The sequence below is a fragment of the Protopterus annectens genome, chromosome 12.part0, assembly GCF_019279795.1.
Source record: "Protopterus annectens isolate FY-2018-M chromosome 12.part0, PAN1.0, whole genome shotgun sequence".
NCBI classification, from domain to species: domain Eukaryota; kingdom Metazoa; phylum Chordata; order Ceratodontiformes; family Protopteridae; genus Protopterus; species Protopterus annectens.
In genome coordinates this window covers 286,842,873-286,863,468 of record NC_056746.1, presented here as the reverse complement: position 1 = coordinate 286,863,468, position 20,596 = coordinate 286,842,873, and the positions used below count along the sequence as shown (strand labels likewise).

At 38.3% G+C, this 20,596-nt stretch overlaps 1 protein-coding gene across 1 annotated transcript in view; it reads left to right on the top strand.

The window, feature by feature from the left end:
* The first annotated feature begins 307 nt into the window (after positions 1–307).
* The window catches only part of MCRIP2 (MAPK regulated corepressor interacting protein 2), a 232,159-nt gene continuing 211,870 nt past the window's right edge, over positions 308–20,596 (top strand). Inside the window, exon 1 of the mRNA XM_044089344.1 lies at positions 308–449. Within this exon, the coding sequence (XP_043945279.1) occupies positions 386–449 (64 nt within the window). The 5' untranslated portion in view covers positions 308–385. The remainder of the gene's footprint in view (positions 450–20,596) is intronic.

Genomic DNA, 20,596 nt, shown 5'->3' with positions numbered 1-20,596 from the left:
GAGATGTAAAGCTGTTTTAAGGAATAAAATGTAAGATAACAGGAGGGCTTGTGCAGACATCAGAATATGTGGAGATGAAAGAAGAAAATGAGGTCTTAGACCTGATTCCTCAGGCAGGTTTACATTATTAACATGTATGTGCACTTGATGTTTTCCCCTCAGTTTGAGTTAATGGTTATTCTACATATGACTGCTGTATTTAGAATGTATTTGTGTTTTTTAGTAACCCTCTAATCTTTTAAATCTTTAAATCTTTAACATCCACCTAAACTGCCACAAATTCCAACAGGTAAGACCTTAATCTGACATCTGATCTGAAGTGTGGTACTACAAGAATGCAACATCCCCCACCCCAAATGCTGCATTGCAATATCAGCACCAGAACATGAATCCAAGAAACCAGGGGGGGAGAAAGAACTCACAGTTTTCTAAAGTTCTGAGCATCAAAGGTAAGCACGCAGACTGCAGAATCACCGACTTCTGTGTGGCAGTGTAATGGAATAGTATTTTGCAAAGCAGAAATGTAAACAACACAGTCACACACAAGTAAAAATGTATCAGTAGCTTCAGTATTCAGCCTGAGTCAGTTCCAGGCAGGAAATGTTTAGTTACACATTGCACATGTAATGTACAAAACAGAAAATTAAGTATTTCATCTCTAAACAGCTGTGCAGGATTGCTTTCATTTCCACATTGAGGGAGTGACACAGGTTCCAACTGAAGGCATTGCATTTATCTGTCATGTTGTAGACATACTCTTTCAGGACTATGACAGTAAACATCATTAAGTTTCCTCTCACTTAAAGTAACTTTAGCTGCTTCAGTTGAAGTAAGAATAAAATAATCTAGTTTAGAGCAGAGCCACTAAATCGGCTCTGGGTTGTTTTTATAAATGAATAGATGTGATATAAGCTTACAAAATGACACAAGATACAAGTCTAAAGATTATTCTTCATGACATTAGCATTTTGGGACTCACCCTCTTGGAAATATTAACTTAATTATGAGAAGCAACAAAATAAAAAAATCATAGTTTTATAATCACTGGATGAAATCAGCCAACACTTGCAGAAAATAAAGAAGATATACCATAACACCATAGGATAACATCAAAAACACCAATAAAAAAGTGCCTGAATAACTCCAGGAACAATTCAGACACAACATCAGTAATTATAAACTGATAGCTTCACTACGTTTTTGGGGAAGAAGTGTGAAAGATGCCGTTTGATGGTGTTAGTCATGCCTTGTCAGAGTCCAATTCAAGTCAGACTTTGTCAGCAGGGGACTGCAAAAAGACACCTCACAGTTAAATCTCACTCAGTTCTTGAAACCTATAAGTGAATCACTTGATCAGCCATTACAGTTTAATAATCTGCTGATGGCATAACAGATGCCGTAGTGAGTCATCAAATATCAGTACCAATAAGTTGGTAGGTTATGAAATTGCTGAAGAAATGGAGTTAAGCAGCAGTAATCAAGGAACACAAGTTTGAGAGTCACCCAGGAACCTGTGACATTTCCCAGATTGCTTTTATAGTCACCTTTTTGTTTAATTTGTCTTTCTTACGTTTACCCAAATAATAACAGTTTGGATGTCTTAAGACTGCAGATGAGTACAAACTAGAAGCAGTGATGTACAGTAATTTAAATCTTTCTAGCTGTTATTTTTGAATAATATATTATTCCTGTACACTGATAAAGGTCTTTAACACTATCAGATATATTATAGTGCTCTTTGGCAAACATTAACATTAACAAATGTCTTATGATGTCCTTTGTCAGAAGTACTGTGACTGTAGTAATGATGCTGCAGCCTTCTCCACTGTAGGAATTTTAAAGACCTGAAGGTAGACATAGTAAACTACTCTGATTTCCACCAAGATGCAACAGAGATGAAGAAACAAACACTAAGGGCAGTCTAATTGATTTACAAAACTACCTTGTTGTAAGACTTCAATCTCTAATGCATCTCTCCAGGTCTTAAGTGTAACCATTTATTCAAGACTGTACTCAGATCTGTTCAAACTCCATAAATTGACCTTCGTCCATATAGCCCCTATTTACAAGGAGGACAGAGGTGTTCAGCATTCACAGACATGAGGGACACATTTCTATAAATAAACACTCTGAATGTATATAAGATGACATAAGCACACTATTATGTAAATCAGATCTCAGTGTAAACATAAATAACTGGAGAGATAAATAACCCAGGGAATTACTGGGTTATGAAATAGTGTAAACAAATACAAATGTACTAAATGTCCTTGTAAGTTTGATGGTTCAATTAGATGTGCTTGTGGGAAACAAACATGCTGCAGGGGCTAGAGGGTTCCTATCAGCAGACCGAAGACGCATGTTTCCGAATGCGTCTTGGTCGAACTGAAAACACTGAAACGTCAAAATATCGAAGCCTCCCTGGGAAAGAATTTGGTTGGCTGCTTCAGTAGTTTGCCATTTTCGGCACTGTAGTGCGGTCACAGAGTTGGTATATTTAAGTAGTGGGGGTGGGGGTACAGCCCCCCACATCAAGGGTTGTGTGGGGCAAAGCCCCCCACTTAATGTCATATTTTAAAGTGTTTTCTTTATTTTCCTTTTTTTGTTGTAACAGCGATTTTTTTTCCCGTGGAAAAAAATCACTGTTCTGACAGTTCGGTTTAGTAAGCTTTCACTTACATGGGGTCGATTAATCACTGTTCGCTTACCTAAGCATTCGGTGATCTAATATAGACCCGGGCTAGAGTATTATTAATCATTGATGGTAATATCCTTTAGTGATAAACACAGTGGTATGAACATTGGCTCTAGATGATAGCCATTGTTGACCCTGACCCCATGTGCATCTAGATTGTTTGAATATAGTTACCCACATACGTCTCAACCTCTTAATGCAAAAAATCTGTACAAAGCTTGACAAAATGGGAGTACAAATATGGACATATTTTAAATATTGCTCTTATAAACTTTTAGAAAGTTGCTAGAGTAACAGGATTTGTTTTAATATACATTTTCTGAAGGATCTGAAGTCTGAAACTCAAAGTACGTCATTATTTAGTGACTGCAATCCTGAGATCATCCCAGTGATTTGCCAGGAAAATAGAGGAACAGGGCAAAAATATCAACCAAAAATCTGAACATTCTGCAGAAATCTGTACAGCTGAGAGGTATGACCCAGTAATGCATATGAATACTATGGAAACAATATCTAAAGACCAATGAAATTAAACACTTTTGAAAATAAAATTTAGGGAGAAATAAATTAGCCAAGTGCTTTCTTGATTCTGGCAGAGTAGAATAAAGTTGCTACAGTTTGAAAATGATGAAAAAAAGCATACATGTGAACTTCTGATTTCGAAGGCAGACTGTCAGACGAAGCTAGTTTCTTATTGTCAGCTAACAACATGCTTGTTATAGCAGCACTGTCAGTTGTGCATTTCCTGCATTATGCCTAGACCCATCTCTTGTTATGTAAGGGCTATACTATTACAGACTAGCCCAGCTTGAATTGATAGTTCTTGATCTTTATCTTGGCTAGTAAGAGGATCCCAACTCATTGCACGATATACTTGTTTACCATCTAAACATTATTTTGATTTTAGTGGTTCAACTCTTTCAAACTTACCTAAAATTAACAGTTTTTAACAGACAGTTAAAATACACCTTAGCTTTGTAACTCAAAATATGCATTACAAAGGAATGCAGTTCTCTGATTTTCCTTCCTCTCTCATGCCAAACAAAATAGTTCACATGTGGAGAGAGGAAAAAGCTGGAAATGCACTTTATATAAAATGTATTGCAAGTTTTCTGTTTTATAGATACAGTAAGGTTACCTAAAACAGTAAAAGGGGTCATGCACTGCATGCATCACTGCATGCACTGCATCATCTGCTAATGAGCTTCAGTGTGTACATTGAGTCAAGTCACTGCATCACTGCATGCACTGCATCATCTGCTAATGAGCTTCAGTGTGTACATTGAGTCAAGTCCTTTGATCTCCATTTATACGATTTGATTTGAAGAAATCACTTAATCACAACAAAGCTGACAGATCATATTTTGAATAGTCACTTGTGTTTAGTGATCCTTACTGCTAAAGAAAAAATAAACACATGTTTATATTTGGCAGTCCTTTGCTGGATTAAATTAATTTGTAGAGGAAGATTAATTGAACACTATTTTATCACAACTAATGCTGAAAGAAAAGGCAGATTTCTGCAGCTGAGGTCTGCACACGGTAGAAACACCAAGTGGGAGATTGCCAGTTTCCCTAAAATGTGGCATTCTCAAACTTATTTACTTGGTGAAGGGGGCATAGACCCACTACCCCATGAAAAACACTGCAACTAATGTGCAAGTTAATAGTTTCATTAAAAAAACCTGATTCCAGTGCATCAAACATAGCAAACCAGAATTTCATGAGATGCACTTCAATTAGTTGTGTTACCAAGTTACAGAGCAAGGTTACAAATTGTTGCTTCATAGGAAATGGCTTCATCATTACACAATGGATTTCCATATACAAGCAAATAGCATGCTCTAATATTCAAATTCCATTTCATAAATGAAAATGCTATATTTGTATACATTCCTTTTTTACCTTTTCATTTTTTTCTATGTTTTTGTCTTCATGCCTGCTGACTATTAAGAATACCCCAATGTGTCTCAAGCCCTTTCATTCCCCTGTAATGGTCATCCTCAGTACAGGGATGAAAGCTGGTCAGAGGGGTTATCATCTAGACAGCCACAGAGGTGGTTTGTGTCCTTGTCAGCATCCTGGTAATGAGGGCATTTCTGTTAAAGCCCTAACCCCATCCTTCTTGACTGTCATGAGCATGCAGCTGATTATGGGGCATCCTAGTCTCTTTCCTTGCATATGCTTGTTTCTACCTTCATGAATCAGGATTACTACCACCAGCTTGAAATAATCAAACTCACATCCCCGCAGTCATGGCCATTTTCATTTACATTTTTTTGGCTAGTTTAGTCTCAGTAGGCCAATGGCCTCTTTCAGGGGAAACCTGAAGTGGTATTCATACTAACTAGGAGAACGTTGGCTAGAACACTGGAATACTGGGTGGATGGAGTGGTGGTTCTGCTCAGCTAGTCTTTTTTTTATAATTGTCATGGGATCTTTTACATCTACCTCAGCTACTGGCAGCTCATGCAGATGGAGTCTGTGTTCAGTGTCTTATCTGAAGGATGGCACACATAGGAGTGCAGTACCCCCCTTGTGCTGCACTGCACTGTCGATACTGGAAAAGCAATCCAACTACCTGGTGCAAGAATACAACACAGCCTTCTGATCTTCTAGCACCAAAGGTGAGAGTGCTACATATTGTGCTATGTTTTTCATGCTGTGTAACCTTTTACTTGTATGGTGGTGACTGGCTGAGCAAAACCATCACTCCATCCACCCAGAGAGGACAAGCCAGTGCCGGCATTCTCTCCCTTCTCCTCAACCAGCTCTTCCAGCACCAAAGCTGCAATTCAAATCCAGGTAATCCAGATCATAGTCAGGGTTTCTGCTCCACAGAGCTAGTGACATTTTCAGTTATGCCCTATCCTTTTCTACCTGAACTACTACAACTCTCTTCTTCTGCCACTCCTTGTTTTTATCCTACCACCATTATTTGAAGTCTTTGTCAATTTTGTTGGGCAAAATGTGGTAAAGGGTTCGAGCGGCCATCATCTGGTTGTATTTCCTCTCTTCCCTCAAAATACAAATTGTGTAATTTCTGCAGAATGTACATGTATGCATGCAGCACTACCCACATATGTCAGGAAAACTATCAGGAACAGCTGTCCTTACTCCTTCTGTATGTGATGGCTATTTGGCCCGGACTTTTCCAGGTGGAAATGGTGCACCATAGTTTAACCATTCACAAGAACAGGCAAGTCAGCTGGATACTTAATTAATGCAAGATATGTAAAATGATTTTCATGCTACATCTAATGTGTGCCAGCTTTTATTTAATTCATTTTCCTTAGTTGGATCTACCATTATTGTTAAGTCGGTCTCTCTTTGCATATTATTTTTATGAGTTAACACCTTTTGAGTTCACTCTGCTTATTAATCAGTTAATAATTAATTGCTACTCATATATTGTTATACTTGCATTATTTCACTGCAGTGCCTTCTGACACGTGCACTGTAATTAATCTATTCTGATTATTTGTATTCTTTATTTTGGCATATTGTAGCAGAAGAAGGAGCATGCACACATTCAAGTTTATGTAAACAGGTGAGAGGCTATAGGTTGCAGAAATAAAATAATCATCTTGACTTGGGGGGTGTCTATATTTTGGAGGCTAGAACTAGGAGATGGAAGGGAATTGGAGGTAAACTGTTTGCTAGATATCTTTGCTGGGAGGATAGGTGAAGCCACAAGTTTGTGTAAGTTGCACAGAGTAGGAAGATTGATGTTATTGGCCTTATAGGCAGCATATGACCTTGCTGGGAAAGGATGAAATGTATGATGACATGATGAACTAAGGCACATTTGAGTGGCACACAGTATGATAATCTTAGATGTGCTACCTGTCCATGGCACAGATAATGATAAGGTACTTCATAACATGGCAGTCGACAAATAGTTGAACAGCTGGTGCAGATGTCAGGATTATGGCTTCAATAGAGACTGGGAATCCATTGGAAAGAATGCAGACCTATACTGTTGTAATGATGATGTGCTTCAGACAAGGGAAGCGGGATTCCAGATGGCAAATTTGGGGTTTTCATTAATGACCAGTTAAATTTGCCAGAGTGGGGTGTGGTAAATTATCCAGGAAATCCTGACTCCCCTGCTCACCAGTGCATCAAGTCAATTAGTGAAGCAAACTCCAAAAGGGAGAATAAATAGTACATGTAATCTCTTTACAACCTCCATTTGTTTTTAAACATACATACTCAGAGGTGTCAATCTGGCATCACAGAGGATTAAGGCTATCAGCTATTGATGAACTGCTTCCTGTAGTCTAGAGTTTATTTTGTATTTCCTTGGTGTACATTTATTTATTATCTAACCCTCAGCAATTCAGTTAACTAGACAGTGCTTTAGTCCATTTGTCAACTTGGGCAAGGCTCCTCAATGGTCTTATGGGTCACTTGCCTAATAACTACATATGAACCTATGAACCTATAGTTATGGGACAAGAAAAGGAAGACCATTTGGCATAATGGTTAAGGTCTGTGCCTCTTGTGCACAAGGTATAAGGCTGGATACATAAGATTTCCAGCCTCCTCCTTACCATCACATCATCCACACCCAAGCTCTGTTCTGTCGGTGAACCTGCATTTGACAATATGATGGTAAGGAGGAGGCTGGACATCTTATGTATCCAGTAGACAAGATGGAAGATCAATGCAGTAAAGCCACTTGGCTTTGGATACAGAGTCTACTACTCAGGAGGAGAACAGGTTAGAAATGATGTGGGAATTGTGGTGAGGTAGAGGACTCAGAAGGCAGCGAGGGATGTTACTGCCTCACTGCCTGCTGAACTAACACCACCACAGTCATCAAAATTAGTGAAAGACTCATGGCAATCAGACTCCAGCCTAACGATAGGGCAGTATTCATAATCTCAGCCTATGCCCCACACCACGGTTGTGACAGTGAGTGCATTCAGACAGCAGTTGCAGGACCTACTAGATAAAGCAAGACAACATGAATTGGTGTTGATAAAGGGTTACTCAAATGCTCATATCAGGACAGACAGAACAAGATATGAAGATTGTCTGGTTCCAAATGGGGCAACAGAAATAAAGAAGGAGAGGCCATTCTAGACTTTTGTCTGGCAAATGGCTTGATGAAGATGGAAGACAGACAGTCACAAGATCACATAAAAAAGTGGCCAACATGCAACACAGGTAGACTTCCTCCTAGTAAGTAAAGGGTATTGGGGTAGAATCAGAAATTGCAAAGTCATCCCCAGTGAAACAGTTGGCCCACAGCATAAACCACTGGTTGCTACAGTTAGGTGCAAGCACTGGTCAGTGCTAGCTCTAAGGTCAACAGAAACCATGCTGAAGCTCTGGAAGCTGACTGAAGAGAAAGCACAATAGTTCAAGGAATTAATCAGGGCTGTAGAACTTCAACAAGAAAAGGAAATAGGTAGAGATGAAGAAGAATGGCAGCCCCTCAAAACTGCATGTGTAAGGACTGCAGAATAAATATGCTGCCAAGCCAGGCATTGAAATAAGGTAGATAAGGGAAGTTGGTGGTGGAATGCAGAAGCCTAGTAAGTCATCAAAAGAAAGAAGGAGTACAGGGAAATGTGGGAGATAGAAAAGAAGGACCAGGCTAGGAAGGAATACTGAGTGGCTAACAAAGAGTTGCAATAGCAAAGTACAAGGCATCAGAGATACTCTACCAATATCTGGAAAGTGACTCATTAAGTGGTGCAAAGAAACTATGTCAGGTTGAAAGACAAAGATAGAAAGATAAAGAAGATAGTCATCAGACACCCTTCATAAGGGATGGCAGCAACAAACTGCTCACCGGGCCACACAACATCAAAGGTAGATGGAAGGAGTACTTCCATCAGCTTCTGATTAAAGAAAACCCCACAGAAGCTGTACTTCCCCAGACACAGCCTATGATGAGAGAAGAGGAGGAACCCACAATAGAAGAAGTAAGAACAGCACTAAGGAAAATGAAGTCAGGGAAAGTAGCAGGCTCAGATGAGGTCTCAACAGATTTGATAAAGATGTTGTGTTAGATAGGGGAGAAATGGCTCCTGAGAATACTCATAGCAGTGTGGAGAGAAAGGCATATCCCAGATGGCTGGAGAATAAGCATACTACTGCCAGTGTTCAAGAATAAAAGGGACACTCACATCCGTGGCTCGTATAGAGGTATCAAACTCTTGTCACATTGCATGAAGTTTCTGGAGAGGGTGACTGATAAATTAATATGCAGAGTAGTTGAAAGTAATATAGGAGATGAGCAGTTCAGATTCAGATCAGCATGCAGCACAACTGATCCAGTGGTTACAGTGAGACAGACAGTTGAGTAGATACTAGGGATGAGGTAAGAGTCCAAGTGGGAGAGGAAGTACATCTGGGTTCAGCTCTGAGCCCACTACTGTTCATTTTGGTGATGGACAACATTAGCAAACAGGTCGGAGGAGACAGGTCAACAAAGTTGTTGTATGCAGATGATGTGACATTACAGGCAAACTGTAAGCAAGAATTTCAGCAAAGAAGAGGGGTTGAAAAGTAATGTGTTAAAAACAGTGGTGTGACCATATGGAACAGAAACCTGAGCAGTAAAGGCAGAGCAGTTGAGAAAGCTAGAGGTAATGGAGATGAAGTGCCTCAAATGAGTGTTAAGATGCACAGTGTGGGACAGATGAAGGTCTTATTTCAGAAAATGTAAAGATAACAGATTACAGGGGTTTTGGCACATCTGCAAAAAAGATGAAGACAATCTCATGCAGAAGATTTTGGACATACAGGAAGAAGGCAAGAGAAAATGAGGATGTCCAGCAAAGAGGGAGATTGATTCTGTGAGAGAAGACCTGTGACAGTCAGCCATGAGTCTTGAAGAAAGTAAGCGAGTGGCATTGAATAGAGAGAGAGATGGCACCAGTTGGCATGAAACCCTGACCCCATGTAAAAATGGGAAATAGAGGGTTGATTGTTGATCACTGACCACAGTTTAAGCAAAACATCACCCAAATTAATGTCATTTATAGTGTGACATCCCAACTCTCAGTCAGTAATCAAGGAGCCTGAATCCTCACCACTGATACTGGAAAGGGACGTTCACTTGGAATACAAATGGTTACACTCAGTATATCCAAATGCAGACCTTTTTGCATCAAGTACAATTTCCCCCAAGAGAACACAGGGAACACAGTCAGCCCAGGGTCTGGACTTCTTTATCTGTCTTCCCTCAGATCCCCAATAAGGCTCCCCACTGGCACAGCTTCAGAGTTAAGTCCTTAGCAGAGTGCCCAAGCCAAGTCCTTCACCACTCTCTCTGTGAAACCAGTGCTTCATGCTGCTGCTTCAAGTAGCTGACACACTCACACACACACATTTTGAGATTTGATTTGCACACACACACACACACACACACACACACACACACACACAACACACACACACACACACACACACACACACACACACACACACACACACACACACACACACACACACACACACACACACACCTGGAAAGGCTGAAACGGGTTTACTATGCCCCCTTCTGCCCAGACTATAAAATAGTTATCACTGCCACCAGGCACTACAAAGCCAGCTTATCTAAGGGTCTTGCAAGGTACCCAATTATACTGAGTGAAATTAATACAAATGGTAATATTGACCAAAGAGCCAGGCTTTCAGGAGTGGCCAGAGTTATCACCAAATAAATATATGCAGATACTGTCAAAACTTAAATATTTTTTCTAAAAGGACCAACCACAATGAGAAGTGTAAATATATTTAATAATAAATAAAAAAGAACAAGAAATACTAAATATCTATTTACAGTAAACACCAGAGTTTCAGCCACAGGATATATTGAAAATAACACAGCTGGAAAGAGTCACACAATTACAGAAAAACAATGTGGGTGAGTGGTCCTTGTTGTTAGATCCAAGACAGAATACAGAATACTGACATCAATCTCCTACTAATATCTAAATATTATTTCTGTCTTACAGAATGGCATCACACACATCTGGATCTACTTTCCACACTATTTTCCATCAATAGAAGCTGCCAGGGTTTTAGCACCTACATGTCAATAATACACACACAAGAGCATTGCTCATATCTGCTGCTGCTCTTGGAAGTCATAAAACCATTTTAACACTGCAACTCCTCCTACAGAGCTACTAAGTCAGGCTTCTTACAGACATTGTGTCTCTGGTTTCATTCAAAACTGCGAGATATGTTTATGGCCTAATATAATTTCAGCTATTTTTTTAAAGTGTGCTGCATCTGGATTGTGATTAAACTCTGCTCTTCAGGTATCCTCTGTTAAAACATGTATATTAAATTCAGTTACAATATTGCATGTATATTTCTTTTCTTTCCAGCAGGGAACACAGATTATGCATTTTAATACGAGCAGTTTTACAAATACATTTCTCAACACAATTATCTGTTCAGATCAGTTTGATATATAGAAATGACATATATATTTTTTACAAAATTCCAGCTAGCTGTGCTGGCATGTTAGAATCAACTGCCCTACTTCTCCTGACATACATCCTATTGTCACAGAAAGAATAATATAATAATAGTGTGAGAGTATCAGAAGCATGGTACACATAAAACCATGACAAAAGCTAGTCAGTCATTGTTATAATAAGGTTTGTTTACCACCTATACTGAAGTAAACATGACTACAGCTATAACCACTGCTTATCAGATTTGGAATACAGTGTTCTCAGTAAAAGTCTACTGGTTGTCTCAAGTTCTCCTCAAGTGCAGTTTGTGTAAAAGCAAAGCAATTCTGCAACAACTACAGCAGATTATGGAAACATGCCTATAAGAAAACCATCCACAGAAACAGCCTATTTAATTAAAGAGCCATTACTGTCTAAACATAACTCAAGTAAGCAGTAAAATCTTTCTTGACTGACATGAGGCAATGATTGCATGGTAGCTCTTCCTCATCATTATCTTCATATTTGTCATGTAAACCCCCACCTAACATTTAAATCTTGGCAACCCTAACTTTTCCAAACTGTAGTCTGACATATTCTCTTAGTCTGTTCTAGTCTATTAAAAGTGTCACAGTGGACCCTTTTCATGTCCTACTATCATAGTCAATAGTCTGTAGTCCACCTATCTTATCTCCAGTCCATGCCACTTTCCTCTTCTTTACCATCACCAATTATGTCTAGTGAAGTTTGTACAAGTGTTAAAGAAACTAATTAATACTTAGTCATATATTATCTTCTCTCCTATGCTGCCCCAGATGACTGAAGTTTATAAAACATCTGCTAATTTGTGTAAATTAAAATATTGCACAACTGAATGGTAGTAGCTTAGCTACATCTATGCTTGGTATATTATTGTTGATTTCTGACAACCAATTTAATGTATGCAACCATTAGAATGTTGTTTTGTATTTACTGTGCAATACCCTAACTGCATAAAACTACTAAAAGTGAACTTGCAGCTGGACTTTTGCCAATAAATGATAAAAGCAAATAAACAAATAATTTACAAAGGTATAATCTCACATATTTTAGCTCTAGAAATACTACTTGAATCCTTTCTATAAACTAATAGCTCTGAACAGAAGTGGGTATGATTGTTAAGATATTTTTACCATGTATTCTGTAATAGCTTATTTAACATTCAGAAATGCATATTTCAACTCAGCCTTAGTTCACTGCAGTAATGAAGTATGCAGAAACACCCAGAAATGGAGTTCCTGTGCTTTCAGAATGCAGAAGTTTCTTCCTGTACTTTCTTTCTATTGTTTTTTGGGAAATTATGCTTAAAATCAAGAACTTGCAAACAAGTCACTGAAGCTGTAGATTTTGACCAGATACTGCCATCATAAAATGCAACTAACTTCCATGCTGCTTTCTGATAAATAATTTAGTACTGCAAGCAATAGCTATGAGTTACATTTTCCTTAGTCATTTGCTCATGTCAGAGTTCCTTTATTTCTCAGTTACCACCTGCAACAACTCCTGTGTCTCTGCATTTAAAAGATTTTGAGGGAGAATGCAAGCCCATTAAGACAATAAGCAGCAGAATAATAGGCCCTTCTACTAGTACATAAGTACATAAGAAATGTTATGTATTTCATGAAGTTCCCAGTTTGAAAAGCTATTTAACATTTCAAATTCTATTCCATACATAATCATTTTTGAACAAATCTTTTTTTTATTATTTCAGGCAAGAGTGACATCATCCAAATTCAAAATGTTTGTTTTTTTTTTTACTTTTTCTCTTGTCTCCTATATCAGGCATGTTTATATGCACCATTCTCTATAAGAAGCTATTTTTGCTTTCCTGAATATCATTGTAACATATGTATGGGATGTGTAAGTCATAGTCAATATCTCTCTGAGGATCAGTGGAATGCCATGCATTTGTTAAATGCAGTTTACTGACTTTATTTCAGGGAAGTTCATCTGACTTGAAAATGAATAGCTATCCTCTTTGATGCTGAATTACATTTGCAGCTAGTATTATATCAAATTAGTATTTACTGCTTATATATAATGCATATAGTGTTTCTGATTACAATGCTCCGAATTAAGTCTGAAATATATTTTTGATACATATTTGACATTGTGACTTAAATGCTTCTGGAGCTGAAAATAAAGTCTTTCTAGCAGAATAATCTCAGTCAACCAATGTAAATATTACTACACCATTGACTAGACATAGGTCCTATGTCCCTTCACCAACATTCCTCTCTTCTTGAAATCCAAAAAAGGGCACCTGTCCCACAGAAAAAATGTGTCCCATACATAGCTCTTCTCTTCACACATGTGTTCTTGACACACTTGATTTGGTCCATTTGGCAATACATCATTAATGCATTGTTGTCACCCATCTGTGTTGTGGTGACAGTCCAAATTCATCCACTTTTCTGTACATGGTCACATTATGGTGTTAAAGAAGTGGATATCTATGGTTCTTTTCTAATTCCCTCCTGCAAATTCCTTTATTAGTTCCCATTTGTTCTTCCCTCTGCTTGCCCCCCTTTCACCACTTTCCTATCAACCCCATTTTCACACCTTTAGTCTGGTCAAAATATAGAATCACGCACCACACACACACACACACACACACACACACACACACACACACACACACACACACACACACACATATCCAGAAATGGCCCAAACAAAAGCCTTTAATTTTTGTCCTCTGCATTTGCACAGAGTTTAGTATCGAGCACCAATACCAAGCGGCAGTGAATAGCTCTAATACATCTTATGATAAACTAGTCTGGTTATCTCCGCACAATGCTGCTTAAACTTCCTATGCTAGTAGAGCACAGCATTAAAGCAGAGTAAAGCCACTACTCTGAAATAGATACTCTGGCAGTTCTTTAGACTGCTGAATGTAGCAAATTGCAACTTCCTATGGAGAGTGTTGACATAAATCACTTGACAAAAGATTTTGTTTTTTGCCATTTGCATCAAGGGTTTGATTCCAGATGCATCTCACTGTCATTTCGTAGTGTGATGTTATATGTATATGATATGTTTAATCACCCACATCTGAACATTTGCCACAGTTATGAGTTCTCATGGAGATATATTGAATACTGGCCAAAAATTAGTATTTTGAGATGATATCCATCCCCACAGCTATCACATATTTATCCAACATTGTTCTGCTTGCCCTGAGTGTGTTGGCCCTCTTCTAACCACTTTAGTGTAGTCATTGGTCACTGATTGCCAAATTCGCTGCCCTGATCATCTTTACTTACTTAATGCCATCCTGACATCATTTGTAAAAAAAAAAGAAAAGAAAATAATCAGTATTTGAACCCTCACCCACCTGTACACTACCAGCAGCTCACTGCTTTTACACACTGTGCCACAGAGAAAGATAGGCAACAATTGTATTTTCTACACTCAGTACTGTACAGAGTGTTGATGGTCGTGCCTCCCCACTGAGCCTGTTAACATGAAAGCGGGTGAAACAAATTACACCTTACACTTTTTACCTTAAGTGTGTTTGCTTGGCACTTAATGTCGTGCAAATGGTGAAAGTGATGGCAATAGTTATTCATGTAATAAAACTTTGGCCGCAACACTTCAAATATATACTATACCATGAACATCACAGTATGTCTCAGCAATTTCCCCCATAACATATCTTGTAAACTACTTCACAATATCAAGTTTAATTCATGAAATATGAATCATTGTTGCACTAACACTTTGCCATCATCCACACAAATCAGTTTCTTGGTGATGTACTACGTAAAGAAGTGTTTAGCATGGCTTACTCTGGTTACTGGTTTGTCATTTTCAATTACATGGAAAGGCATTTATAAACACAAGATAAGGGCAGGGACATGTGTGCTTGACTGAACACATACTTTCTGATATTCATGTGTGCACTACAGCAATCCACTTGCAAATGATATAGCAGTACCTGGGCCATTATCTAGCAGACTACAGAGATACAGACCATAACTGCATTGTTACATTTGGTTTGAATCTATACTGACATTAGACACTGGGCATCCATGATCATATTACCTTGATATTGTCAGTAAATTCTATTAATGTGGACATCACTTCATATAAATATGAAGACACACACCTCCATGCTTGCAGTGCTGGTGTTTCCAAAATGAGTGTGTGTGTGCGCGTGTGTGCGTGTGTGCGTGTGTGTGTGTGTGTGTGTGTGTGTGTGTGTGTGTATCTGTATGCCTGTCAGTGTGTGTGCCTATGAGTGTGTTATCTAAACAACACCCTGAAAAACAGATACTTATTTGGCTCACTTCTACAAGGTGCATTAGTGACAGCTTCTTTTAAATAGGTTTTCAGGGTGTATTTAATTTATATTTTTGTAAATTGCAATCACAAATTCATCGCCCAAGTCTGCCTTTGCACACAAGTGTCATAACAGTATATGTTACCTGCAAGAATATGATGTCATCCTCCAACGTGTAGATATAGCACATTTTGTTTAAATGGTATAGTAATGGATAGGATTTTATGTGGTCTTCACAGTTAGCCTAGTAATGCCTTATGACAGTGTGAAGATTGCACATATCAATGTTGTTGATATCCACATGTGCTATGTTGAGGTGTGGATGTACTGTAGTTCTACAACAGTCTATTCCAGTGTGTTATTTGAGCTACTGTATTGATGGCTGCTACTGCCATTTGGTTACATGTTCCTTCCATAACAGTTGTACTAATGTGCCTCCTGAGGACTGTTGTCATGGGATGATCCTATGCATATTGCTGGCATGTGTTCTTGTAGTGGAATATATCAACATTCTGCATAATTCTCATCCATCCATCACCATGACAGCTGCAGTCCTGCATGGGTGTGCATGTGTATACCTAGCATCTGGAAATGTTATCTGACATATGACAATATTGCATCATACTGATTATTGGGCACATACACCTGAGTTCATCCACATGTTATAATGCTGTTATATACACAAACATATAACATGCTCAGGTTCACCTGCAACCTTGGGGAATTCATTGTATGTCTAATTGTGTTGCTATTTGCAAGGATTATTCAGATGTTCCACAGCAGCATCGTGGAACTGTTGCCATTTATTTCATTAAATGTTCTGCATGAACCATATCCACCTCAGTTGTAATGTGTCCATATAAGGTGTCAAGGCCCTCATCCACACATTTTCACTGATAAACATATAGGCATATGACATACAACTGATGTAATTACATGAAATAGGTTGAGCTGTATGACTGTGTTAAGAGTCCCACTGTGTTGCATGTGATTTATATCCAACTTTGTATTTGGAGGTGATGTCACAAATCATTTTGTAACTACATCTGAAAGCTTAAGGGGAATACCCAACTATGTGAAGAGATGGTTGTGGATGGCACCACCCATACTCAACCACAGGAAAGAGACAACCTGACAGATTTGAAGCAAACTTCAACCCCCTGTCCCTACCAGTCATCACCCAAAGTATACTAGCTACCATTCTTCAGTCTATTATTTCAAAACAGCAGGTCATCACAGCCCTCTCTGTGCCTAAAACATGGCAGCCCTGACAGCATCCCAGGTTGCCTTTGAAATAACGTCAGACCTGATGTAGCAGATCCACTGGGATCCCATCCCTATTTAACTACAGCTTGCAGACAAGCTATTTTCCAGCATAATGGTGGGCAGTAACAGTCATTTGTCTGCACAGGCGGGGACCATCAACATACACAGGGAATTATAGACACATAAGCCTGAATAGCCTCATCAGTAAGGCCATTGAAATATTTATGATGGCCTTTATCAACAAGGATATAGTTAATCTCCTGACTCTGGAACCAACCCAGTTCAGATTTTTTAAGGGTAGTTCATGTCTGTTTAATGTTTTTGACTTCAGGAAAGTCACCAAGGCCATGTATGAGGGAAAGACTATGCATCCCACCTAACTTGATCTGGTCAAGGCATTTGAGACTATTTCTTACTCAGGTATTATAGAAAAACTCTGTCAGTTGGGCATAACCCCCTACATCACCAGGTAGGTAGCCAAATGGCTCACTGACAGGGCACATACTGTCAAAGTGGGTGAATTCACCTCTAGCAAGAGGTGAGTCACCAGGGATGCACAACAGTGTTCTGTACTAGACCCTTTCCTGCTGATTATTTCTTTCACAGATGTCAATGCAAATGTAGACAGTCTTTGCTTATCCAAGTTTGCAGATGACTGCAAACTGGGGGCAGTCATTGACTACATGAACAATACGGATATCCTGCAGAAAGGATTAATGCACACAAATGACTGTTGCCATAGTCAGGGAGAGAAAATAAATGAAAAAAACATAATTATTACTTTTTGCAAAGCAAATAACTTACCTAATTACAATATAGCCAGCACCCCCAAGAGTAGACCCAGTAGTACGTGATCTGGGTACTCAATTTGATACTAATCTGAACTTCAACCACCCTGTGTCCACAGTGGTGAGAAAGTTCTTCTATGTGGCACAATTCATAAGTAAAGGCATGGCATCCAGATCAAAGGATATTATAATTCCATTGGTCTTGGCCCTCATCACACAAATAATTGAGTACAATGCACCCTTTGCTTGTACCTCACCAAACATCTGCAACAGCTGGGGCGAACCCAGGGGTTTCTCACCAGGAAGATGCAGGTTATAAAAAACAAGTCCTACAGAAAGATTGAAAGCCCTGTCACTGTATTTTGTCTCCTACAGACTAATAAGGGGCAATCTGTGTCTGGTCAACAGAGCAGTGTCCAATCTGGCCCTGATGGGAATGCTACACACTCGTAAATCAAACTGCAAGAGAGTCACTCATTCCAAGGATCTTAATCTAGCGTCTGACATAAACAAATCATGTTGGAGAGACAGAAACATCTCTCAGAGACTACACATTCTCTGGAACAAGCTTCCCATTAACATAAAGCAAAGTCCTTCCCTGTTCCTCTTCAAACGCAACCTAGATCAATGGATGTGTAATTGTAAATTTACTTGGGTGGTACCCATGACCCCCATGGACAGAGGCAGTCAGTATTACTTACCATAGCATAGGCTGACACCTCTGTGAACTTCATTCACCTAACTATTTAAAATTGTTAAACTCTGGTTAAATCTGGCAAGGCTTGTATGGGCTCTTGGACCGTTAGCCTAGTACTCTCCTATTAGCATCTGAAGCTATGACGTGTGATTGTAGCCTATATACAGCTATACTGTGACTGTACTGTATCACAGACATTCCACTACATCACATCAGTATTACCACTTGATAGTTTGCATGAACACATATGTATGTATGTGAGGATTTAATGGCAGTATAACATTTTGAATGGCAATGCCAGGGGGGACAGTGATCATGTGTCACATGTCTCAAGTTTTGACATGTTTGTATAGTGGGTGATACATGTATTGTTTGGTATATGTACAGCATTACAGTGACAGCTTCCTCGGTCATTGGCACTTGACTTTGCACTGCTGTAATTTCTGTGCACATGGGCATAGTTGATAAATTGCCATCATTCTCACATACTGGTGTACTATTCATTATAATGGATCATTTCTTAATTCACACATCACTTGCAGATGCTCCAGATACCATCCATTGCTATTATATTTGTCAGATGCATGCAATACTCAGCTGTGTGTAGGGAATCCACTCATAATAGTGTGATGTTTGTATGTGTTGTTATTCATATGGTGAAACATACCCGTTTAATAGCAAAGCTTTCAGGTACAAACCCTTTATCAATACTCATACAGGTTACAAATAAAATCAAACATTTAAATAGAAGCCAACAAAGCACATGACCAACAGCCAAAGATCATGTGATGAGAGTTTGTGTTTAAAAATATATATATATACATAAACTTTAAAATACAATTATTTCAGTACTGAATGTTGTAATTTCACTAATATAGGCTTTAGTGTGACAACAACTAAAAGTAGTAACTATCACTCGTGTTAAGTCTACATATTCTATTGAATTGTGATTTAACTATACCATTAAAAACATGTGATGCATGCATGCTGGTATAGTGAACATACCTGCATGCATTTACCACTTTTTTATGTACTGTAGTATACATTACGTTGTCCTGTATATGTGACGTATAGTGATAGTCTCTTCATGTCGCAGCTGGATGAAACCATTAATGAATTTAGAAATAAAGGTTATCCAGACAACGTATTAGAAACAGCTAAAATGGATACTATAAATAATAGGCATTTAGGTTTAAAACCTTTATTCCTTATGGATGAACACCAGAATGAAAATATTGTAGCACATGGAAATCGTGATACCCTAAGATATGTTACTACTTTTAGTTGTATGACTAGGTTTGTAAGGAACATTATAAAGAAAAATTGGGTTGTTTTATTGGCATCCAGTGAAATTAAATCCATTATTGGTGACAGACCACTATTTTCTTATAAAAACATGGCAAATTTTAAATGTAAGCTTGGTTACAAGGATTTTAAAAATTCAACTGAAGTGAATAATATTAATACATATGGAACTTTAAAATGTCTCAACTGTAGTTGCTGCCCTGATATAATAGATAAAGAAAATAGCTTAGATTTTAAGCATCCGGTAAGTGGGATTATATACAAGTTTAATCTCATGGCAACATGCATTTCAACTAATGTGATATATTTAGCTACATGCACGTCTTGCCAATGTTTCTACATAGGTAAGACTACGAGAAGATTAAAAGACCGTATCATTGAGCATAAGTCAGACATACGGAGAGGGAATGATAGGAATGCCTTATATAGGCATATATCCTTATGTGGCAATCAACACAAGTTTAGATTTCGCGTTATTGATAGAGTGTGTGTATCCATGGGGGGGGGGGGGTGACATTAACAATTTATTAGATTTAAAAGAATTTGAATGGATTTTAAGACTTTCAGCTGACAAGATGCCTGGTTTGAATGTTGCTGTCACACTAAAGTCTATATTAGTGAAATTACAACATTCAGTACTGAAATAATTGTATTTTAAAGCTTATGTATATATATATATATATATATATATATATATATATATATATATATATATATATATATATTTTTTTTTTTAAACACAAACTCTCATCACATGATCTTTGGCTGCTAGTCATGTGCTTTGTTGGCTTCTATTTAAATGTTTGATTTTATTTGTAACCTGTATGAGTATTGATAAAGGGTTTGTACCTGAAAGCTTTGCTATTAAACGGGTGTGTTTCAGCGTATTTTGGTGTTTGCTTATTGCTTATTTCTATCGTTGGCAGCTGGTTGGACTATTGTTATTCATATGGCTCATACCGTCATCGGCCAGGGATGCTTGGGTCACAAATCACATTTGGTACAGTGAGCTCCCATACATTTTTTAGGCCATATACAACTATTCTTTGGTATATATAACCATTAGGATTTGACTGTGCAGACCTCCTTCAA